We start from the raw sequence: 24,549 nt of genomic DNA, 5'->3' as shown, positions 1-24,549 counted from the left end.
CTCACACAGGTGCAGGGGCCCAAGGACTTGAACCATTTTATACTGCTTTCCCAGGCCATAGCAGAGAGCTGGATCTTAAGTGGAGCAGCCGGGAGGCGGTGGCTTTACCCGTTATGCCACAGTGCCGGTACTGTTGATATATCATTTATATCACTTCTCACATGCTGGGGGATTAATAGCCAAACAGCCAAGATGGTTAGCAAAATGTTAGATTCGGCTTAGAGAGTACACTGCAGTATGTGGACTTTGTGGCACTGCGACCACTTGGAAGCACTTTGGCGTTTTCTTCGCTATATCTGGTGTGAGTGTGGAGGGAGTGAGCTGGTGATGTCCAAGTCATGGGAGAGAGCAGTTCTACCAAATGTCTTGCGGAGTGAAATGGCATCTACAGTGTGCACCGAATTCTCGGAAGCAGGGCTTAAGAGGAACTCTGACTACACGGGAGTTTCAAGGTAAGCAGAGTGCCGAGTGGGGAGTGTGCCAAGTTCTGACACCGTGCCATCCGGGAGATCAACTGGGAAGAATGGTGATACTCCACTAGGAGGAAGACTCGGGGGAAAAACATGTGGATACGGTAATAAAGTTGTTCTGGCTTCCTACACCATAATCAGTCCCCAGGATTATGACCAATAAGCACAGGTTGGAATGGGATAGATTTTTGATTCACTGTAAATTTTTCCCCCCAAAATGAGAACTGTCCAACAAAGGAGTTAACTAAACATTAACCATAGCTCAGGCCTGGTGAGACAAAACCAAATCAGAATTTCTATCTCAAGCAGCTACGACAGCGGAAGTCTCCCTTACAGCGACTGAACAAAGACCACGTGGCCATCTAAGAATTGTGAATTGGACAGAAGACTGGCAGACATGACAGCTAAGGTCTACTCTGAAGGACCTTTGAGTCTACCATCCCCACAGAGCTGGAAGATAACTCAGGGCGGGTTAAAGTATTCAACAGAGTTCAGGGTCTCCAAGGAGTTTTTGATTCTTCCTCCCAAGGTCTCTTAGGATCACTAAATTATGTATGAAGTTGGCGGTATGTTAATTTTACTTTAGGGTTTTACTGACCCCTAGTGGTAAACACAGATATCCGTCTAATTTAAAATGTGAGAAGACAATTATTACCAAAATGTTCGTAAGTCATGAAGGAATATAGTGGCAAAAAATTTACTGACTTTGAACTCTGTTTTCAAAACAGTTAAAATAGTTTTTTTTTTTTTTTTTGACAGGCAGAGTTAAGACAGTGAGAGAGACAGAGAGAAAGATCTTCCTTCCATTGGTTCACTCCCCAAATGGCAGCATGCTGCATTGATCCGAAGCCAGCAGCCAGGTGCTTCCTCCTGGTCTCCCATGCGGGTGCAGCACTTGGGCCATCCTCCACTGCCCTCCCGGGCCACAGCAGAGAGCTGGCCTGGAATAGGGGCAACCGGGACAGAATCCGGCAGCCCAACCGGGACTAGAACCCGGGGTGGGCAGAGGATTAGCCTAGTGAGCTGCGGCGCCGGCCTAAAATAGTTTATTTTTTAAAAAATATTTATTCAAAAGGCAGAGTGACAGATCTTCCATTTGCTGGTTTACCTCCCAAATGGCTGCCAACAGCCACGGCTAGGTCAGGCTGAAGCCAGGAACTCCAACCAGGTTTCTTAGGTGTGTTCAGGGGCCCAAGAACTCGGGCTATCATCTCCTGCTTTCCCTGCTGCATTAGCAGGGAGCTGGATCAGAAGTGGAGGAGCTGGAACTTGAATAGGCACTCTTATGGAATGCTGGCACTGCAAGCAGTGGCTTAACCTACTACACCATAGTCTGTCTCCCAAATTGTCAAACAATTGTTATTTTATCTTTTAAAATACTTTACTCTTGAATTTATTTATTTATAAGCAAAACTATAATGTTGTTACCTTATCTTTTAACTCATATCTTTCAGTTATTCTGTTTTCTTGGTTCACAACATCTAACCCATCCAACTTTAATGATGTAAACTTGTATCACTGATTGGGGCCGGTGCTGTGGTGCAGCGGGATAAGCCCTGGCCTGAAGCTCTGGCATCCATATGGGCACAGGTTCAAGTCCCGGCTGCTCCTCCTCCAATCCAGCTCTCTGCTATGGCCTGGGAAAGCAGTAGAAGATGGTTCAAGTGCTTGGGCCCCTGCACCCACGTGGGAGACCCAGAGGAAGCTCCTGGCTTTGGATCGGCCCAGCTCCAGCTGTTGTGGCCATCTGGGGAGTGAACCAGCAGATGGAAGATTGATCTCTCTGTAACTCTGCCTTTTAAATAAATAAATAAATCTTAAAAAAAGAATCGGTGCTAATAGGTCAATGAAGACATTAAGCCCATGTCTGGGCCTCTTCAGAATACCTTTATCCTAAATAAATTGAGATAAATTGCCATGGCTACGGAGGTACAGAACATATACGGATATTTCCTGCGATTCAACACAAGAGGAAAGCAGAATGTTATCAAATTTTCCACGGAAAATAAAACATGAAAATAAGAAACTGAAGCTTTTCTGGAACAGATGAGATGGGTACCATTAGCAAATTATTGTTATGACATTTTGATATAATACACAAAAGGCCACTTCCCCCACTTGGACCACCATTATTTGACTTTAAAAAAAAATTTTTTTATTAGAGAAGCAGGGGTGGGGTGGGGGGGGAGGGAGGGAGGGAGGGGGATAGAGAGACAGAGAGAGAGAGAGAGAGAGGGAGGGAGGGAGGGAGGGAGGGAGGGAGAGGGGGGTGTCTTTCATCTGCTGGTTCACTCCCCAGATGGCTGCAACGGCCAGAGCTGTGCTGATCCGAAGCCAGGAGCCAGGAGCTTCTTCCAGGTCTCCCACACGGATGCAGGGTCCCAAGGACTTGGGCCATCTTCCATTGCTTTCCCAGGCCAGGCAGAGAGCTGGATCAGAAGTGCAGCAGCTGGGTCTCGAACCAGTGTCCATATGAAATGGGTATAAGATTGATAAACCAGCTCTTCTGCCTATTTTTTTTTTTTTAAGCTTTGAGAAAGGCAAGCCGCCTTCAGTGTGGTGAAGAGCCTCCTTGCAGGCGGAGAAGTGAGCCCAGGCCCCTGGCTTTGCATCCGTGCCTTCAGTCTCCACCCTCACTGAGACCGGGCTGCTCACAGGCCATGCACTCGCCTCGATGGCCCAAATGCAGTGAGGCCTGCGCGGGAGAACTATATCCAACCTCTATCTACAAGCACTTTAGTCACGTGGGGACTTAAATCGGAAATGACAACCTCTGTACTTGTATTGCATGTTATTCATTTTAATATTAGCTTCTGCTAGCTTAATTGAAAAGGAAAGGAGGCTGGCACAGTGGTTCACTAGGCTAATCCTCCGCCTGCGGCACCGGCACCCTGGGTACTAGTCCCAGTTGGGGCGCTGGGTTCTAGTTCTGGTCCCTCCTCTTCCAGTCCAGCTCTCTGCTGTGGCCGGGAAGGCAGTGGAGGATCGCCCAAGTGCTTGGGTCCCTGCACCCATATGGGAGACCGGGAGGAAGCACCTGGCTCCTGGCTTCAGATCGACGCAGCGCCGGCCATAGCAGCCATTTGGGGAGTGAACCAATGGAAGCAAGACCTTTCTCTCTGTCTCTCTCACTGTCTATAACTCTACCTGTCAAATTAAAAAAAAAAAAAAAAGTAAAGGAACAGAAGTCATGAGACAAGTATTAGCAAATGTGGGCAATGGCAACTTGAAGATTTTATGCATTGAGCTCATTTGCAAAACTGCTTACAGGTTCCGTATCTAGAAGACTTTTCATAAGTGCCTTATGACTTACCATAAAGTCTCACACACTTGAAGAAATTCTTCATAAACTTTAAGAAAACTTAAGAGTTTCTGTTTGCTATTCTTCTCTCCAGGAAATATATGACTCGTTATCTCTAAGTTTTCTGACAGGGACAAGGCCCTACTCTCTCAATCATTTTTGTTTCTAGGATGGATTAGGATGACAATTAAGCTTAACCAATTTCAGTGTGGGGCCTACAGATTTCCATATATTCTAATATATTGAATTAATTTATGGAATATAAAACATAGTTCTGGATTGGATTACTGTGAAGGAAGATTAGAATTGTAGAAGGTAAGCAACCTCAAGTTCATTTTAAGGTTTCTGAAAGTTGGTTGAGGGGTCCAGCGCTGTGGGGTGGCGGGTAAAGCCACTGCCTGTAGTGCCGGCATCTCATATGGGCACCGGTTTGAGTCTCGGCTGCTCCACTTCCGATCCAGCTCTCTGCTATGGCCTGGGAAAGCAGTAGAAGATGGCCCAAGTCCTTGGGTCTCTGCACCCATGTGGGAGACCCAGAAGAAGCTCCTGGTTCCTGGCTCCTGGCTCCGGCCGTTGCAGCCAATTGGGGAGTGAACCAGTGGATAAACGACCTCTCTCTCTGCCCCTCCTTCTCTATGCATAACTCTTTCAAATAAATAAATCTTTTAAAAAAAAGCAATCAGTAGCAACCCTAATACAAAAAGGTTTTTTTTTTTTTGTCTTCCTGCCACAATTAGTAGCATAAATTTTAAGATGCTCATAAAGTCTGTTCAACAAGATGGACCTAACCCAGCAGTTGATAACAGGAATGACTGTAATTTTATAAATGTTAATGTAATTATTGATTTAGATGTTTATTTGAAAGGCACAGTGACTGAGAGATCTTCCATCTACTGGTGGACTCCCCAGATGGCTACAACAGCCAGGAGCCAGAAACTCCGTTCGGGTCTCCTGTGTGGGTGCACTGCTTCCCAGGCACATCAGCAGGGCGCCGGATGGGAAGCAGAGTAGCCAAGTAAGACTGGAGCTGGCTCAGCGTGGCTGGGGGCGTCCAAAGCAGCAGCTCGGCCCACGTGCCCCAACGCCTGCCCCAGTGCAACCACCTCACCAGACGTCAGGCTGTTTAGAGAATTATGTTCAATTAGGAGAGAAGATCTGGTTCCAGCTTTAGTCCTAGGACTCAGGAGAAACCACCTGATTTCTTCGTTCACATCAGCACCTTCATCTAGGTCCAGGCCGGGCTGCTATGGCCTGCAGAGCGCGTACAGTATTCCTGTCTGTCCACTGCTCTGCTCCTGGTCTCCTGTGTGGCTCCTGGCACACAGCAGGTGCTCAGTCAAGGTTTGCTGGTGGACTGCGCTAACAACCAGAAAATGAAAATGTAAGAAAGTATAAATATTGTCATGTGTGCCTCAGAAGGTTGCTATGAGGTTTAAACAATGCAGTTATACAACATATGGGAATATGGGTGTGTTCTCTTCACATTTATAGAATGTGGACATATTGTTGAAACCCAACTGAAAAAGAAATTGAGGTACATGGGTTAATATTGTAAGTTATTTCAAATCACTCCAACCTGAAGACTCCAGTTACCGCTTAAGATGAACAAGATTATGGAAACAGAATGATCTGTGATTTTCAACATGGGAGGTGGCAGATGACAAAGTATAACGCAACCTCCCTGTGCTGTGACACAGTCAGGAGACAGGAGCTCTCGGGTGAAAAGTGAAATCCTTACGTAAAGAAAAGGCAGCCGACGTATTTCCCACGTTCAAACCTGTCCGAACAGCCCCGCAAAGGTCTAGCGTGGCAGCCCGCTCCCTGCGAGCCGCGGTGTGCACACGCGACAAGGGAGTGCGACGCCGCCAGGACAGACGGGGACTAGTGCTCCACTGGCACTGCCCGTCACGCTTCTCACAGGAGGAACGCGGGCCAGCAGGCGAGCGCACGTTACCCGGGCACGGGGTCCTCTGAGCTCCCTGGGACGCTGAGGGCTGGCAGCTTTCCTGGCAGCGCAGCCTCCCGCGATGTGACACCGCGACACCGCGTGCAGACAGCCTCTGGAGGGTGAAGGAGCTCGGGAAGTCAGCGCTGACAGCACGGGCACCTGCTGTGCGTGAGTGCTGACCGCAATGCAACCTCACTCACAGTTACAGAGGAGCCTTGGGTAGCCTACGGAAATGAATCAAACGTGTCATTTTTATTAGCTTTGTCATCTTATCACTTGTGATCTGCCCTCGAGCCGTGCTGACCGAATGAAACCCAACCTGCTGGTCCCGAGGGGCCTCGGGCTCGGGTCCCCGGTGGTCCGCGCCGCTCACGTGGCCGCCAGGGTTTCACGGCTCGGCGGCCCCCGGCAGCTGGGAGAGTTCTTCCCTCCCCGAGGACTTCCTCATCTCCGTCTGCTCGGTGGGCGCCGCGTGCTCGCCGTCCTCCAGTGGCCGCCTCTCCTGGGACGGCTCTTCCTCTGAAAACAGCCGCTGGGCCCGGGCCGCGCCGGCCTCCTGGAAGTCGTAGTCCAGCGGATCTCTCGCGCCTTCCGGGTCGCCGAGCTCGTCCTCGGATTTCAGGGACGAGTGCCTGGCCTCCTTCTGGTCGTACATGCCCAGCCTCCTCTCCACCACCTCACGGATCAGCACTGAAACATCACGTGTTCAGAGTCACTATTCCCGTCCACACTTCAGCACGAGCAATGCTGACTTACAGCCGCCTCCCCGCCCTCCGTAACCTTCCGTAAAAGCGCACGTAACTTCCGGACCACTGAATGCAGTGAATGTGAATTCTGTCCTCTGCCTGTCGTAGCAGGACACCATTTAGAAAGCAACGACAGAAAGTATTAACACCGACAGAATTGCAGAACAAAAAATAGTACTGGAGGTGAGAATCTGTATCTTTGTTAATGAAACTGATACACTGAACATTTAAGTATTGCCACTGTAAAACTTTCATTTTTTCAATTTATTTCTTCCACTGAAGACTTCTTTTTTTGAAAGATACAGAGAGACAGAGAGAGAGAGAGAGACAGAGACACACACACACACACAGAGAAAGGACACAGAGACAGACAGAGTGATCTGCCCACAGGCCTGCCACAGGCCTGGAACCCCAAGTCTGCCACATGGGTAGCAGGGACCCAAGACCTGAGCCATCACCACGGTCTCCCAGGGTGTGTATAAGCAGGACACTGGAATCCGAAGTGCAGCTGGGACTTCAACCTTGGCACCTGACACGGGTGTGGGAGTCCCGGGAGGCGTCTTACCCACGGCACCGAGTGTCTGCCCTGAGGACGTCTGAATGAAACCACTTACTGTCAAGCACTGTTCTTCCCACCATGCTGTACTCCATGGTTTTTTCCACTTCGTTCATTACCCATGGGAGAAATCCTAACTCGATATCTGTAATAAAAACATTTCATTAAGTGATTTTTGTTTTTTAATTCTTAATAAAAGATTTATTTATTTGAAAAGCAGCATTACATATAGAGGTCTTCCATCCACTGGTTCATTTCCCAAATGGCTTCAACAGCCAGCGCTGGGCCAGACTGAAGCCAGAAGCCAGGAGCTTCTTCTAGGTCTCCCACGAGAGTGCAGGGGCCCTAGGGTTGGGCCATCCTCCACTGCTTCCCCAGCACATTAGTAGGGAGCTGGATCAGAAGTGGAGCAGCCAGCACTCGACCTGGTGCTGATCTGGGATGCCAGTGTTTCAGGCCACAGCTTAACCTGTTATGCCACAATACTGCCCACAGATCTTATGAATCACTACAGATAGAATGTACAGATCCCCTAATACGGATTCATCAACACTGTTGATTCTTAGATTCACACAGAATAACTTTTGTCACTTTTTTTTTTTTTTTTTTTTTTTTTGGACAGGCAGAGTGGACAGTGAGAGAGAGACAGAGAGAAAGGTCTTCCTTTGCCGTTGGTTCACCCTCCAATGGCTGCCGCTGCTGGTGTACCACACTGATCCGAAGGCAGGAGCCAGGTGCTTCTCCTGGTCTCCCATGGGGTGCAGGGCCCAAGCACTTGGGCTATCCTCCACTGCACTCCCTGGTCACAGCAGAGAGCTGGCCTGGAAGAGGGGCAACTGGGACAGAATCCGGCACCCCTACCGGGACTAGAACCCGGTGTGCCGGTGCCGCAGGCGGAGGATTAGCCTACTGAGCCGCGGTGCCAGCCGTCACATTCTCTTCGTATGTTCCAGTTTCCTTCCTATTGCGACAGAAGTAATGGTGTGAAGAACGATGAGGTCTCCTTGAAGACCTTCAAGCATTTGGAGCTGGCTTCACAGACGCAACCTGAGCGGGATCAAGGAGGCTGGGAAGAGGTGGGTCTGGGAGAACTCGAACCCACACGCCGCGCACACCCGGGACTGCGCAGGGCCAGAGGGCAGATGCCCCCGACCGAAGCCCAGGGCCCAGCGGACGCCGACTGCCTTAGAGGATGGGTCACTGGAGTGAATCTACCTCCCTCTCCCCTCTGCACTCTGCCAGCAGCTACCTGCTGACCCGGGGACAATGGGAACGTCTGTTCAATTCAACAGATAAATGATGCTTGCGTGAGGATTGCAGAAGTCGGTCTTAGGAGAGCCGGGTGCAGCTGCAGAGCAACTTGGCCTACGTCAGCCAGCAAGGCCCGAGGACCGGATTCCCGGTTGCAGGCTCAGGTAACCACCAGAGGACTGCCCTCCGTCCCCTTGTTCTGCTCCCTTCCAAAGCCGTCCTACGGCAGAGTCGGGGGAATGCAGACGTCGGCTGGCCTCTTAGGCAGACCTGGCTCCTCGCGTCAGCTCTTGTCTCATCCAGCGTCGAGCGGCCCAGGCCTCACTTGAAGAACATCAGATGCAGGTCGGGGTGTCCGGGAAGATGACGGCTCAGCAAACAGCACCTCCACTGCAAGTGAGCTCGTGCACGTTGAAATGTGTACGCAGGTCAAAAGCGTCGCCCACCGCAATGTACAGCTTCAAGTTTCAAAACAGCTTTTTTTGGGAGGGGGGCAGACATCTAACCATTGTTTTTTGACAGGATGACCTCGGAGAGTACGACAGACATTTGCTACTATAATTTTAGTCTCAGCATGAATTTCATTTGAATCTTTTAAATGGTCCACATCTGACGTTTCCAGCAATATGTGACAGGAAAAGACCAGTGGTCTCTGAGACTCAGGAGAACCCAAGACCACCCCGCATCACGAGGGTCGGAGCTGCAGGTCAGGGTGGACCCGACACTCCGCAGGGCATCCGAACAGGGCACGTGCGTTCTCTGAGCTTCCGTTTCCGCGTCTGAAGGTCGGGAGTTGGATCGGATCTGCCCCCCAGTCAGCGGGAGGATGGAACAACGTCCCAGCTGAAGGACAAATGGAAGCTGGAGAGTGCACTGGACACAGAACGAGTGGTGTCGGACACCTGGGCCCTGGGCAGAACACGAGCCCCTGGAGCGCAGCAGCACTAGCAAGCCCGAGTGCTTTCTTTCTTTTTTTTTTTTTTTTCCTTTTTAAGGATTTTATGTATTTTACTTTAGAGGTAGAGTTACAGACAGTGAGAGGGAGAGACAGAGAGAAAGGTCTTCCTTCTGTTGGTTCACTCCCCAGATGGCCACAACGGTTGAAACTGTGCTGATCCGAAGCCAGGAGCCAGGTGCTTCTCCTGGTCTCCCATGGGGTGCAGGGCCCAAGCACTTGGGCCATCCTCCACTGCACTCCTGGGCTACAGCAGAGAGCTGGCCTGGAAGAGGAGCAACCGGGACTAGAACCGGTGCCCATATGGGATGCCGGCGCCGCAGGCGGAAGATTAGCCAAGTGAGCCACGGCGCCGGCCCTGCTAAGTGCTTTCTAAGCCGGGGAGGGAGAGCTGCACGGAGGCCACGCACCTCTTCCCCTTCCCGCCCGCTTGGGGTGGCCAGTGAGGAGGCGCTAACTCAGGAGGCCAGAGTGGGTTCCTCCTTTTGTTTTCTAACCTCTAACTCCTGACGCAGTGCCCAATTTAATGAGTAAATGACCCCAGGAGCTGCCCCCCAGGGTTTCTGGTTGGAACGGGAGCTCCTCTGGGCAGGTCACTGCAGCCACCACCGCACAGCCGGGCCTTCATGGCTTCCGCGGGCTTTCACGGACTCCGCGGCGTCCCTGCTCAACAGCGCTTTCCACACTTCGCACAGGACGCAGCTGCTGGGCCCAGCCTCGGGGCTCTGACGTCCTCCTGCTGCTCCCTGCCGCTCCGCCGCGAGGCAGTGCTCACATTCTGCAAGCCAGGTCTTCACAGCTCAGCGCCGGGCAGCAACAGCGCTCACCCGAGAAAAGTGTAACTGATTCTTGTTTGAGAGAGAGACTCCAGCTGAAAACAGAAGTGGGCCTGAGATACACGCGGACCACTAAGAGGACGCTCCTCCTAACAGTTCCTCCAGCAAACGCATCACAAACCTCTCTCGATGGGGTCGTAGAAGTAGCCACTGTCCCTGAGGCTGCCAAACACAGACGGGAGGAGGTCGGCCAGGTAGCGCTGCGCGAACGCGCGGGCCGAGATCTTCTGGGCGGTCTCGTTGTGCTTGTGGATTATTTCCCACTGCTGCTGCTTCCGCCGCTCCTGCCAAGGGCAACGCCGCAGAGGGTTACTTACTGCCCTCCCAGGACTGGATCTGACGACGCAAACAGAACTCATCGAGCGGGCACAGCGAGGCGTCTGTCTGTGAAGGGTCTCATTTTTCTACAAGATTTTAAGAACTTCAACAGGGCTTCTGGCTTCTGCCTGCCCCAGCCCTGGCTACTGGGGGACATCTGGGGAGTGAAAAAGATGGAAAACTCCTCTCTCTAAGATTTACTTATGTAAATGCAGAGAGGGAGAGAGAGAACATGAGACTGACACAGATCTTCCATCTACAGGTTCACTCCTCAAATACTTGCAATAGCCAGGGCTGGGCCAGGTGGCAGCCAGGAACCAGGAATCCCACCCGGTTCTCTCACGTGCGTGGTAGACGCGCAAGTGTGCGAGCCGGGAGCCAGGATCTGCTGCTTCCCAGGGGCACTATCAGGGTGCTGGGTGGGAGGAGTCGCCAGGACTGGGACTGGCGCCCCAGAGCAGGCTGTGGGCAGCCCAAGAACAGCTCAGCCTGCTGCGTCACAAGGCCTGCCCATCTGTCTCTCGCATTCTCTCTAGCTTGTTCTGCCTTTCAAATAAAATGAAGACAAACTTAAAAAGACACAAAAGATGGAGCCTAAGGTCAAACTCATCACCTGGTCCATTTTCAAGTATATGAGATACATATGCCTGACTGGTGATAGCAAATGCACGGTGGTTATGTGTGTTTTCATCAGTGTTACCTAAGACCACAGGCTGTTTCTGATAGGAATTTTCATCAGTGTTACCTAAGACCACAGGCTGTTTCTGATAGGAATTTTCATCAGTATTATCTAAGACCACAGGCTGTTTCCGAAAGGAAAATCAGAACTGCTTAGACATCCTGAGTTAAGGAACTCAGGCCAGTGGATCAAGGCATCTGTAATAATTTCTGTATTCAGAAAGTGGACATGGTTCTGAAGATTAGAAAGTCACTTATTTTGGGGGGCTGCTTCCTTGGTATCTATGATGCTAAAAGAACATGACTGTTTTTCTAATTAAATCTATCTTCAGTGCTTATACACTTAGATAATTGGTGTTCAGTTTTGCCAGAATATGTTTCCTACCAGAAAATAAAGGTTTTTTTTGATAGATTTCGCTTATTTCAACAAGGCCCATCAGTGTTTATTTTGTATTTGTAAATAAAGTCTTCATTTGCACCTTCCTTGCTGTAAGCACTCTGCTCTTTCCACAATCATCACCCGGGGCGGGGTGGGGTGTGTGTGTGACTTAGAGCCAGGTGATTACAGTTGTAGGTGTTGAATACGATCTCAACTGCTCTCCATGCCAGGTTAGCCTTTCAGGAAATGGCTTTAACTGTGCTGGGTGTTCAGGCACCACTTCACGGTTTGTTCCTGCAGTGCACTGCCACAACTAGAAAGACCCTCCAGACGACTGAGTTTAGCATTTCCTACCTGCAAGCTACTGGCGTTTTAATTAAGACAGAAAAAAACATCTAGGTTATACAGTTTTCCTTATGAAAGGTTCTGAAAACTTCTGATCTGAGACGCTCCAGAAGACCAAGTGTTCCCAGGTGTCCCTGAGGGTGCAGAGAGGAGCCCCGCCATGGCGGAAAGACCCAGCACTTCACTCGGGTCCTCGGCCTCCTGCTCCCTCGGGGCCCCAGCACCTCGACTTTCTCCTCCTTTCCGTGTTCCTGGCACTAGCATATGGAAAGTCGCACGTTTCTTTCTCTAGGACTCCTAATATGTGAGAGCGCCGTCCAGCTAGGACTTGCATTTCATCTGGGACCTGATGGAAGCCAAGTTTACGTGGGCCGACAAAGGTGAGATCTGGTAACAAAGAGCGGAGGCTTTTCCTAAGGTATTCCCGCGCATCTTCGGTGTTATGGCATCCTCTGTGTAGCTGTGCACTTAATACGTTAAACAGCCAGAGACGGCGGCGGCACCACAGGGTGCGTACCTTCTCCTCCCGGTGCCGTCTCTCCTGCTCTTCCAGCCGCTGGACCTCGGCCAGTTCGATGTTCCGGATCTCCTCATACGTGTACTGCCCAGCGCGCAGGTTAGCCAGCTCCTCCTCCTCCATCACTTCCAGGAGAGCCTGCTCGATTGTTTTTCCCACCAAGACTTCTAGCATTGGCTTCACTTCAAGGTCGAAGTCAAAGAGCTGGAACACAAAACAAGCAAACTGGAAATGTTGACCACGAACCTGATGTGCAGTAAGAACACAAAGAACAGCAATGAAACAATATTATTTACTAATCGTCTTCTGTGTCCCAGGCGCTGTGCTGGTCCTTCATTTATGGTTTCTAATTCTCAAAACAACATTGCAAGGTACACAGTAGCATCCTGTTTACATGCAAACATGCATTAAGTCAAATTGGGGAAAAAAATGACCTATGCATTCATCAAAATGAACTCTGACCTCAATTTTAAGGTGGCTCAAAGTCTGAGACCCAAGAGAAATATCCTTGTCTGTCTTATTCTCTGCATGTCCTGCTCTATTTCTAAATAAATGTTTTTTATTATTTTTAAAATTAGATAATTTTATTTTGTTTGAGGGGCAAGACAGACTGAGAGACAGCAGACACTGAGCTGCCGTCTGCTTGTTCACACTTCAAATACAACAGGCCCTGGGTGGGGCCAAAGCAGGGGCAGGGAACCCCATCCGGGTCTTGCAGGTGGGGCAGGGGCTCACACCCTTCAGCCATCACCTGCTGCCCCCCCCCCCCCCCCCCCCCGCATGCACTAGCAGGAGGCTGGAGCCTGCCCTAGAGCAGGGACTGAGTGCAGCACTCTGATACAGCACGTGGGCATCCGACTTGTGGCTCAGCTGCTGGCCAAGTCCCCGCCTGGTGCTCTCTTTCACTTAGCCAGATGAACTAAGGAACTTGAGTATTTGTGATTCACGTCTAAGACTTAAGAGACAAATACATCCTTCTATGTAGCTTCTTTTTTTAAAGAATTATTTATTTTATTTGAAAGTCAGAGTTACACAGAGAGAGAGGGAGAGGCAGAGAGAGAGAGAGAGAGAGAGAGGTCTTCCATCCGCTAGTTCATTCTCCAGTTAGCCACAATGGCCAGAGCTGCACCAATCTGAAGCCAGGAGCTTCTTCTGGGTCTCCCGTGCAGGTGCAGGGCCCCAAGCACTTGGGCCATCTACTGCTTTCCCAGGCCATAGCAGAGAGCTGGGTCTGAAGTGGAGCAGCCGGCACGCAAACCGGTGCCCATACGGGATGCTGGCACTGCAGGTGGTGGCTTTACCTGCTACGCCACATTGCCTGCCCCTCTCTGTGGCTTCTTAAGAGTTATTTTTCTTCCCAATTTCAGTGACAATTCTTTCAAGTTTCTTCAAGTGTGAAACGCACTACGTGTATAATCACTGCTTTCTTTTCAATTTCATAAACTGGCCTCTTTAAGTATCCACATTGATAGGAAAACGCAATTTTAACATTTTTTTTAAAGGAGAGTAGCTCCATACAAGTTATATAATCCACAAGTAACTAACAATGGAGTACGTCTCCTCATTTGGGACAAATCTACCTATATACTTAAGCAAGTACACAACAATCAATTGTGTAATAATTTCTGGCAAGCACAGAGGAAAACTCAGAACACGGCACTCAGAACCATTTCTGGCGATTACAGGAAAAACTATTACAGACAACAGCTGGAAAGAAGTCCATGAAAGTAGATCCCCTCGGATGTGAAGTGAATCTCGCCCACGGTAAGCTTTTCCGAAGCCTGACTTTACCTCATTTATGAAGATGATGGAGAAGGTACCGTACCTCTCCTTGTAGTATTTGGGTGGCCACATCTGTGCCACTTTTGGCAGGAATGAAGAGTGGTGTCGGTGGTCTGTCCAGAAACCCATCTGTCTGGCATTCCATGTCAACTTCTATTATGCGGTCGGCAATTTCTTCAAGGTACAATTCTGAGAAGAGTAACATACATATCGAGTTTGAATTCGGCGTACTCCAAGCATATGCATCTGTATTTGAAATTTTAGCTCCTCCAAAACAGAATTAAATGGATCAGAAAATAAGTTTTAGAATGAGACTGCTCAAATGTGGAGTTCAATTCAACTATCAATTTTTGTTTGCTTGTTTGTTTAATTTGAAAGGCAGAGAGGCAGAGTCAGACAGACACAGATCTCCCTGCCAGTTCACTCCCCGTACGTCCACAACAGCCAGGCTGGGTCAGGGTGAAGCTGGGAGCTGGGGACTCAACCCAGGTCTCCCAAGCACTCGAGCCACCACTGCTGCTTCCCACGGTGCACACTAGCAGGAAGCTGGGACTGGAAGCAGCTCTGGACTCAGATCTTGGCCCTCTGGTGTGGGAGTCAGGCCTCCCACGCAGTGCCCTAACTGCCTTACCAAACGCCCACCTTGATCTAAGCTTTTTAAATGCATCTGGAACACCAGAGTTTGTTAGCTAGAACTTTTACTAAATGTCTAGAACCAAACACTGAACTTCATACTTGAGAGAACTAAAGGAGAAAGGTGAGGGACGGGTGTTGTGGCATAGTGTGTCAAGGTGGCGCTCGGGACACCAGCATCCCACAGGAGAATGTGTGGTCTGAGTCGGGACACCAGCATCCCACAGGAGAATGTGCTGGTCTGAGTCGGGACACCAGCATCCCACATCCCACAGGAGAACGTGTGGTTTGAGTCCTGGCTGCTTTGCTTCTTACCCAGCTCCCTGCTAGCGTGCCCGGGAAGGCAGCGGAGGATGGCCCAAGTCTTGGGTGCTTACCAGCCACGTGGGAGACCCAGCTGGGGCTCCTGACTCCTGGCTTCAGCCCGGGCTGCTATGGCCATTCGGGGAGTGAACCAGCAGATGGAGGATCTCTCCATCTCTCTTTCTTTGTCTGTGTCTGTCTCTCCCTGTTACTCTGCCTTTCAAATAAATAAAGACATCTTTTTCTTTTTTAAAAGAAGAAACATGAGATCATAGATGTACATGAAGCAAAGTATAGTAGGAATGAATAGTTAGTAACAGTAAAAAGTCCATTGGAATTAAAAGGTAAGTTTGTTTTGGTGTAAACATTTGAAACCATGCATAGTTTTTTCATAATATACATTTCCCGTGACCATACTGAAGACCTCTCATATGCATGCATTTTAATTTTTTTCACCAAAATAACCTTGTTTTGTATATAAAACTGAAATACAGTAAATATACAAAGATTTGAAAATTGCTGGGTATGTTGGAAAGCCATGCACCAAGTCCACATATTATTTCAGATACCCTCTGTGCTGGATTATAAACAGCTGTGTGTGTATGAAACAATCTCACGTAAAGAGTAGTTTCTGTGAGGTGAACACAAGGTGGTTCACGCAAAGAATGGAACTCCGGAGTCAGAGGCTGAACACGGGATCCAGCCAAATCCCATCAGCTCTGGACCCGAGCCCCTTCAGCTGTAAAGGAGGTTACAGTCACCCTTCACATGGACTCCTTCTGCGAACAGGGGAGACGGGCAGGTACGGACCCCCGAGCTGATGCTCAGCACACCCACTATACTCATGGTGCTATGGTCTGCATTTGGCTTGTCTCCCCAACGACACGCGTGTTGGAGGCGTGGTCCTCAGTGTGCTGGTACCGAGGTGGCAGGATATTTAAGAGACGAGGCCTGGCCAGAGGTCTCATATTACTGGAGGGCGCCTTCAGAAGGCACTGAGGAGCCCCAGCTTCTCCCTGTGGGACCCCAGCTTCTCCCTGTGGGGCCCCAGCTTCTCCCTGTGGGACCCCAGCTTCTCCCTGTGGAGCCCCAGCTTCTCCCTGTGGGACCCAGCTTCTCCCTGTGGAGCCCCAGCTTCTCCCTGTGGAATCTTGTTTCTCCCTGTGGAGCCCCAGCTTCTCCCTGTGGAGCCCCAGCTTCTCCCTGTAGAACTCGTTTCTCCCTGTAGAACCTCTTTCTCCCTGTGGAACCCCAGCTTCTCCCTGTGGGACCCCAGTTTCTCCCTGTGGGACCCCAATTTCTCCCTGTGGGACCTTAGCTTCTCTCTGTGGGACCTCAGCTTCTCCCTGTGGAGCCCCAGCTTCTCCCTGTGGAGCCCCAGCTTCTCCCTGTGGAGCCCGTTTCTCCCTGTGGGACCCCAGCTTCTCCCTGTGGGACCCCAGCTTCTCCCTGTGGGACCCCAGCTTCTCCCTGTGGAGCCCAGCTTCTCCCTGTGGGACCCAGCTTCTCCCTGTGGGACCCCAGCTTCTCCCTGTGGGACCCCAGCTTCTCCCTGTGGATTCTCCCGCTTCGAGATGTGATCTTTCCTTCCCACAGATCTCCCACCACTGTGATGCCACCTCCAGGCAGGCTGCACCAGGGATGAGCTCCTGAGAACTGTGGGCACTACAGCTCTCCTCTGCCTGATCAGCCTGTACTCACTATGGTACCGCACGGGCGATGCAGACGGGAAACAGGCACTGAAACAGCTTTCCCACAATCCCAACTGCATGAGGGAAAACAGTTCTCGTCGCCTGCCTGACCGCCCAGAAATAACGCGGATGAAGCCACGCAGCCTCTGGCAGAGCCAGGCGCGTCCTGATACTAACATCAGCCCGAGGAAAGCACCGAGCGTTTTCTGGTTACCAAGATCCCATCAACACAGCGGACCCTGCGGGGCCAGGAGGACCTCTGCGGCCGACAGCGCAGCAGGGAAGTGCCAGCCCTGCCTTGGGAGGCCTGGGTCGCGCTGGGGGATGGCCTGGTGAGAGAGAAGGGCCATGGGAGGCAGGTGCCTCAGGCGAGAGGGTTTCTCCCTCACAGAGAAAGTCGCTGCTGGAACTACGCTGCCGTCCCCCTCTACGCCTGAAGGAAGAACAGTGACTCAGGCTGGAATCCGAGAGCTCCAGCTGGAAACACAGCATGTGAGAGTCTCTTTTCCTAAACCCCATTCTGCACTTCCGGTCACGTCCACCGTAATCCTGATGTATGTGGGGTCTTCAAAAATGTGAATAATGAAAAAAACCAGGCATGAGTTTCAAATTCTTTTGCAACAAAAACACCTTTTAATTCCATTTCCACCAACTTTTTGAAGTGCTCCTGTAAACTTTCGTTTATTTAACACTGGAGAAGTACTGGATGGCCTGGAGACACGCCGACACACAACGGCCGGGACGGACAGACTGGATGGGACGGCGCGCCGAGGAGCCTGGGTCACCGCAGCCACGCACCTGTCTGCACGTCCACGTGCTTCCTGCCTCTCACGGGCTCCGGCGTCTGTGGTCGCAGCTGCTCCTGGGCTCGCTTTCTGGCCAAGGCTTTCCTCTTAACCTCCTGCTGCCTCTGCATCTCCATAGGATCCGGCTGTCCAGGCTAAGAGCGACAGAAAAGGCTTCTAAAATTTAGAAAGCACTTCTTTTTTTTTTTTTTTTTTTTTTTTTTTTTGACAGGCAGAGTGGACAGTGAGAGAGAGAGACAGAGAGAAAGGTCTTCCTTTGCCGTTGGTTCACCCTCCAATGGCCGCCATGGCCAGCGCGCTGCGGCCGGCGCACCGCGCTGATCCGATGGCAGGAGCCAGGAGCAAGGTGCTTTTCCTGGTCTCCCATGGGGTGCAGGGCCCAAGCACTTGGGCCATCCTCCACTGCCCTCCAGGGCCACAGCAGAGAACTGGCCTGGAAGAGGAGCAACTGGGACAGAATCCGGCGCCCCAACCGGGACCAGAACCTGGGGTGCCAGCGCCACAGGCGGAGGATTAGCCTAGTGAGCCGTGGCGCCAGCCTAGAAAGCATTTCTCAAAGCATATGGGCACTGCCATTCCAAAAGTGACTTCTGGATAATTTAGAAGCATCTTTCATAATGCCTCCTGATTTTCAGTGATTTGATTAAAATTTATTGTTACTTTGTCAGGAAATTAAACATTCTGACGAGGCATGAAAGTAAAGGGCTGGTGTTGTATACAGCAGGTGAAGCCACTGCGTGTGATGCTGGCATCCCATCCCGCGAGCCAGTGTGAGTCCTGCTTCTGACCCAGCTTCCTGTTCATGCACCGGGCAGAGCAATGACCCAAATGCCTGCACCCCAGCCACCCATGTGGGAGACCGCGGTGCAGCTCCTGGCTCTGGCCTGACCCAGGCCTGGCTCTTGTGGCCATTTGAGGAGTGACCCATTGTTGCAAGACCACTCTGTTCTCTCTTTCTCCTTCTCTGTTGCTCTGCCTTTCAAATAAATACATCTTTAAAAACGGTAACTTCAAAGTATGCTGTTATCTGGAATACACGGGGCGGAACCCCATCTAACGGACTATCTCTCACTCAGGCATTGTCACATGACTCCCCCTGGTGCCTTGGAAAGCCAGGAGGATTCCTCAGTTACAACGAACTCTAACGTGTGCTTAAGAAATTGAAAAGCAATAGGATTTTTTTTTTCCAATCTGAATTTTGTTGGGATAGAATTTCTTTTAAAAATATATCTTAACGGGGGCGGCGCTGTGGCTTACTTGGCTAATCCTCCGCTTGCGGCACCGGCATCCCATATGGGTACCGGGTTCTAGTCCTGGTTGCTCCTCTTCCAGTCCAGCTCTCTCCTGTGGTCTGGGAGGGCAGTGGAGGATGGCCCAGGTCCTTGGGCTCTGCACCCGCATGGGAGACCAGGAGGAAGCACCTGGCTCCTGGCTTCGGATCAGCGCGATGCCGGCTGTGGCGGCCATTTGAGGGGTGAACCAACAGAAGGAAGACCTTTCTGTCTCTGTCTCTCTCTCACTGTCTAATTCTATCTGTCAAATAAATTAAAAAAATACATATATATCTTACAAAGAAAGCATCCCCAGTCCAAATGAAATCTCTTCAAATACACAAAATAAATTCATTGAAGAATTACAAAAATAATTATTCATAGAAATTCTGAAATATTCGGAGGCCCCTGACTTGGTATTTGTAGGTCATTTTGTAGTCATTTGCAGTAATGGCCTATCTCAAGGTAAATATGAGAATAACAGGGAAATAGGAAAGTGTTTTGCATGAAAACACTAAGAATTAGAATTGTAAACACACTTCAACAGAAATGACAATGTAACCGTAACTTTCTTTAAAAAGAGAAAACGTGTGATCCTCCATCATTTAAATCAGTGTTTCTGAAGCTGTGGTGCCACTGCTATCCTGACTGAGCACGCTCTCTCACGAACCCCCCGTGTCTGTGTTACAAAGTGTTGACAGACGTGGGCTCTCAAGTGCAAGTTCCGATTCCCCCATGTATTAACTACTAAGATTGCTGAGGCTTGGATCAACAGCCTGTGCTTTCAGGACGCAGTTTGCCCACCTGTATGATGAGAATACTAGTAACATCCACGTCTGTGTTTGGTGATGGACAAATCAGATACTGATGTATTGGGAATAACACAATATCTGACACAGTATAGCTCTTCCCCAGTAATTGTATCTGAAAGTAAGCGCATTACAAAAAAGGAAAGAACTGCCCATAATTCCGGTTTTCCATGACAGTTACTGTATGACCTTGAGAGCATTCAGTGAGGACACTTCTCTTGTGTCTTTAGTCTACACTATATTTTTTAAAAATATTTTATTTACTTGAGAAGTAGAGTTACAGAGAGAGAGGGAGAGACACAGAGAAAGGTCTTCCATCTGCTGGGTCACTCCCCCAAATGGCTGCAATGGCCAGGGCTGGGCCAGGCCCAGGTCTGCAGTTTCATCCAGGTCTCCTATACGGGTGGCAGGGTTCCAAGCACTTGAGCCAACTCCTGCTGCTTCCCCAGGTGCACGAGCAGGGAGCTGGACAGGAAGCGGAGCAGCCAGGACTTGAAAAGATCCCACGTGGGATGAGAGCGTTGTAGGCAGCAGCTTATGCCGCGACACCCCAACACTGGCCCCTATTCTTCCAACTTCTAAAATAAAAACATAATCTCAGCTGGCGCCGTGGCTCACTTGGCTAATCCTCCGCCTGCGGCGCCAGCACCCCGGGTTCTAGTCCCGGTTGGGGCGCCGGTTCTGTTCCAGTTGCTCTTCTTCCAGTCCAGCTCTTTGCTGTGGCCCTGGAGGGCAGTGGAGGATGGCCCAAGTGCTTGGGCCCTGCACCTGCATGGGAGACCAGGAGGAAGCACCTGGCTCCTGGCTTCAGATCAGCGCAGTGCACTGGCCGTGGTGGCCATTTGGGGAGTGAACCAACGGAAGGAAGACCTTTCTCTCTGTCTCTAACTCTGCCTGTCAAATATATATATATATATAATGTCTACTCTTTCGCCTCCATGCACTATGCAATGTTACAATTTGCTTCAATAATCAAACATGATTCTAAAGCCTCACGGGAAGGCGAGCTAGCACGCTTACTGCTTTGGTGCATCCCACTGCTCCTCCTCCTCCTAGGAAACCTCGAGCCTCCTCTGTCATCCCTTCTGCGTAGAGAGCGTCCTCCAGCCACTCCAGGGCAGGGCAGCCGGCAGCAAGCTCTCGGCTCCCCTTTACCGGGGCTGCCCTGTCTCCCTGTTCCTGGCACGCAGTTTCACTGGATTAGAACGAGAGCTTGCTGGGCCTGTTCTTCAGGGCTGGAAATGTCGGGCTACTTCCATTTGGCCTCCAGGTTCCAGACGAGAAATCCAGTCTAATCCTTGCTCGTCTTCAGCTCCGCCATTCATCTCCAGCTGCCTTCAAGGTGTTAGTTTTCTGAAGTTTGACTTTTCTTTGTCTTGGTGTAGATTCTTCGGGTTTATGACTTTTTAAGGTTCACTTAGCTTCTTGGATCTGTAAGTCTTTTTTTTTTTAAAGATTTATTTATTTATTTGGAAGTCAGAGTTACACAGAGAGAAGGAGAGGTAGAGAGAGAGAGAGAGAGAGAGAGGTCTTCCATCCTCTGGTTCACTCCCCAGTTGGCCACATGGCCGGAGCTGCGCTGATCCAAAGCCAGGAGCTTCTTCCAGGTCTCCCACTCAGGTACAGGAGCCCAAGGACTTGGACCATCTTCTACTGCTTTCCCAGGCCACAGCAGAGAGCTGGATTGGAAGTGGAGCAGCCGGGTCTTGAACCGGCACCCATATGGGATGCTGGTGCTTCAGGCCAGGGTGTTAACCTGCTGCGCCACAGTGCCGGCCCCGGCTCTGTGAGTGTTTTGCCACATTAGTGGAAGTTTCGGGCACTGCGCCTGTTCCACAGTTCCTCCTACTTCTGGATTACACGGCGCAACTATCTTATCGTTCCTCAGCTCCCCCGGTCTCCTCTTTCCCTGTCTGTGGGAGAGGGGTCTATGTTCTCTCTGCTGCTGGCTGGGTAACTTCCATTGATTTGTCTTTGAGTTCAGTGATTATTTGCTATGTGCTAATGTACAACTCTCTTTAATGTACTACTCAGACTGTTCAGTGGGTTTTTTTGTTCTTTAAAGAGAGATCTTCCATCTGCTGGTTCACGCCTCAAATGGCTGCAACAGCTGGTGCTGGGCCAGGCCAAAGCCAGGAGCCAGGAGCTTCTTCCAAGTCTCCTGTGAGGTTGCAGGGACCCAAGCACTAGGGCCATCTTCCACTGCCCTCCCGGGCACACTAGCAGGGAGCTGGGATTGGAAGTGAAGCAGCTGTGACTCAAACTGGTGCCCATATGGGATGCTGGTGCCGCAGGTGGCGGCTTCACCCACTACGTCACAGCACCTGCGCTGGCTTTTTTCTCTCTCAAATATTGGATACATTAATCCTTGAAACCCCCCTCCCCCACTTTCCCGCTTTTAAAGATTTATTTATTTATTTGAGAGGCAGAGTTACAGACAAGAAGAGAGACAGAGAGAAAGGTCTTTTATCTGCTGGTCCACTCCTCAAATGGCTACAACAGCCGGAGCTGAGCTGATCTGAAGCCAGGGGACAGGAGTCCAAGGACTTGGGCCATCTCCCGCTGCTTTCCCAGGCCACAGCAGAGAGCTGGGTCAGAAGAGCAGCGGCTGGACATGCACTGGTGCCCACATGGGACGCTGGTGCTGCAGGTGGAGGCTCAGCCCACTCCACCACAGCCCTGACCCTGATTACCGTCCTCTTCAGTTAAACAGTTTTCACCTTGTTCACTTTAGTATCTTCCATTTCTTTGTTTGTTCCAATAGTGTTCATAATTTTTCACTTTTGATGGAAATTTTTAAAAAAAGATTCATTTGAAAGGCAGAGTTACAGGGAGGGGGAGGCAGAGGCGGAGGCAGAAAGAGGTCCTCCATCCGCTGGTTCACTCCCCAAACGGCAGCAACGGCTGGGGCTGGGCCAAACCAAAGCCAGGAGCCAGGAGCTCTGTCCAGGTCTCCCACACGGGTGCAGGGGCCCAAGCACTCGGGCCACCTCCAGCTGCTTTCCCAGGCACACTGGCATGGAGCTGGATCAGAAGTGGAGCAGCTGGGACTTGAACCGGTGCCTGTATGTGATGCCAGCACTGCAGGCGGAGGCTCTACCTGCTGTGCCACAGCGCTGGACCTGGAGACATTTTTATGATTAGCTCTTCACAATCCTTGTTAGGTAATTCCTACATCTGAGACACCTCGGTGTTGTCATCTCTTGTGGCTTCCCACAGTAGACTGCCCTGGTTCTTATGCGATGAATAATTTTTTATTGTATCCTAGATATTCTTGGATTGACTTTGGATCCTATTTGATCTTATAAGGAATTCAGCCTTTTTGTTTTAACATGCAAGCATGGGTGGGGTTGGAAGTTCAGTTCCCTGCTGTCCCCCCCTCACCCACACCACCTCAGCAAGGGCACAGGGTCTACTTGTCCCACCTACTGGAGCCAGGTGGGGTGAGAGCTAAGACCTCCAATGGGCTCCACTGACCATGGTGTTCGGGTAGCAGGGCGTTGACGCTCCGACGACCAGCACTGCCTCCTATCACTTTGGTCGTCACTGTCACTCCCGGATAGGACTGAAAACTCGTCTCCCAGCCGGCTTTGCCGACTCGTACCCAGAGAGGTGGAGGGCTGACTTGCACCACCGAACTCCTCACTGCTGATGCTGAGGGAGACGCTCAGCCTGGCGCCCCACTCACGCGGATACCGCATCCGTGGGAAGAGTGGACCACTTTGCACTGTCTCGCTGCTGCCGTGGGGGGGGGGGGGATGGACGTGTAGCTCCCCCTGCAGCCTCACTGACACCACAGGGAGGGCAGGGCAGGGTTTCATTATGTCTGGCGGCAGCAGGGGTAGATTTAGCAGAGTGTCCTCCGTTCTGCCGGGCTTCTTCCTTTGCAGCCTCGTCCTGGTTGCTCTGGTTCCGGGGCTTAGCTAGTCTGCCTTCTCTCCACCCTTCCTGCTGGGCCACGCTTGAGGGCTTTTTAGCTGTGAGGGGAGGAACGGGAGAGCGGGTGAATTCTGGCGTGCACGGAGCTCGAGGTGTCCGTGCAGGCCCAGCAGGGCACATACGCCGAGAGGCACGTCTGCTTCACGTGTCTGAGCTGCTGCTCCCAGACGCTGGGCCTCACCTGGCCGTTCCAGAACCGCCTGCATTTCCACGCCCAACTCCTGGGGGCGCTGGTGCAGGAGCGCCGGGCAGGGCTGGCCATCCACGTCAGTAAGTTTCCTAGGTGCCTGTGACGCACACTCAGCTTTGGGAACTGCTGGATCAGACTCATGCTAAATACCACCACGTTGCGCTAGGCATTTATCGATCATGCTGTTTACAGATCCACTAAGTTCATTTCTCTGCCAAGAAATCACCACACTTAATATCATATCATGTCGAGGCTGCTGTCTGCAGTACCGGCATCCCACATGGGTGCCGGTTTGAGACCCGGCTGCTCCACTTCTGATCCGGCTCTCTGCTGTGGCCCGGGAAAGCAGTAGAGGATGGTCCAAGTGCTTGGGCCCCTGCACCTGTGTGGGAGACCCAGAGGGGCTCCTGACTTTGGATCAGCACAGCTCCAGCCGTTGTGGCCAGTGGGAGACTGAACCAGCAAAGACCTCCCCCCCCCCCCCGCCTCTCCTTCTCTCTGTGTGTAACTCTGACTTCCAAATAAACAAATAAATCTTTTTTTAAAGAAATCACACTATGTCTTACTCATCTCTTTCCTGCATATCCAGCACAAGACCTACAATTCAATAAATATTTACTGAGTGATTAAAACGCAGCATAATTTAGTTTCTGATTAAATCTAACTGGATTAGAGCATGAGATAATCTGCACAAGTCTGACTGTATTAGACCAATGATACCTAAAAGGTGGTCCAGACACTACTGCTGTGAACAGTTTAAACTGGTCTGTAACAATTAAAGTACAGAAACTGAGAAGTTTAGAAATTTCTAGAACAATTTGCCAG

The 24,549-nt window shown here is 50.8% G+C and overlaps 1 protein-coding gene across 1 annotated transcript in view; it reads right to left on the bottom strand.

The window, feature by feature from the left end:
• Nucleotides 1-5,952: 5,952 nt before the first annotated feature.
• RSPH3 (radial spoke head 3) overlaps nucleotides 5,953-24,549 on the bottom strand; it is a 31,065-nt gene continuing 12,468 nt past the window's right edge. Inside the window, exons 3-8 of the mRNA XM_051854193.2 lie at nucleotides 17,508-17,649; nucleotides 14,126-14,271; nucleotides 12,301-12,504; nucleotides 10,185-10,347; nucleotides 7,080-7,166; nucleotides 5,953-6,409 (exon numbers count right to left, since the gene is read on the bottom strand). Of these exons, the coding sequence (XP_051710153.2) occupies nucleotides 6,108-6,409; nucleotides 7,080-7,166; nucleotides 10,185-10,347; nucleotides 12,301-12,504; nucleotides 14,126-14,271; nucleotides 17,508-17,649 (1,044 nt within the window). The 3' untranslated portion in view covers nucleotides 5,953-6,107. The remainder of the gene's footprint in view (nucleotides 6,410-7,079; nucleotides 7,167-10,184; nucleotides 10,348-12,300; nucleotides 12,505-14,125; nucleotides 14,272-17,507; nucleotides 17,650-24,549) is intronic.

The sequence above is a fragment of the Oryctolagus cuniculus genome, chromosome 5 (genome assembly GCF_964237555.1).
Source record: "Oryctolagus cuniculus chromosome 5, mOryCun1.1, whole genome shotgun sequence".
Lineage (NCBI taxonomy): Eukaryota > Metazoa > Chordata > Mammalia > Lagomorpha > Leporidae > Oryctolagus > Oryctolagus cuniculus.
Note: the sequence above shows the minus strand (reverse complement) of the source record. Positions and strands in the feature narration are given on the sequence as shown.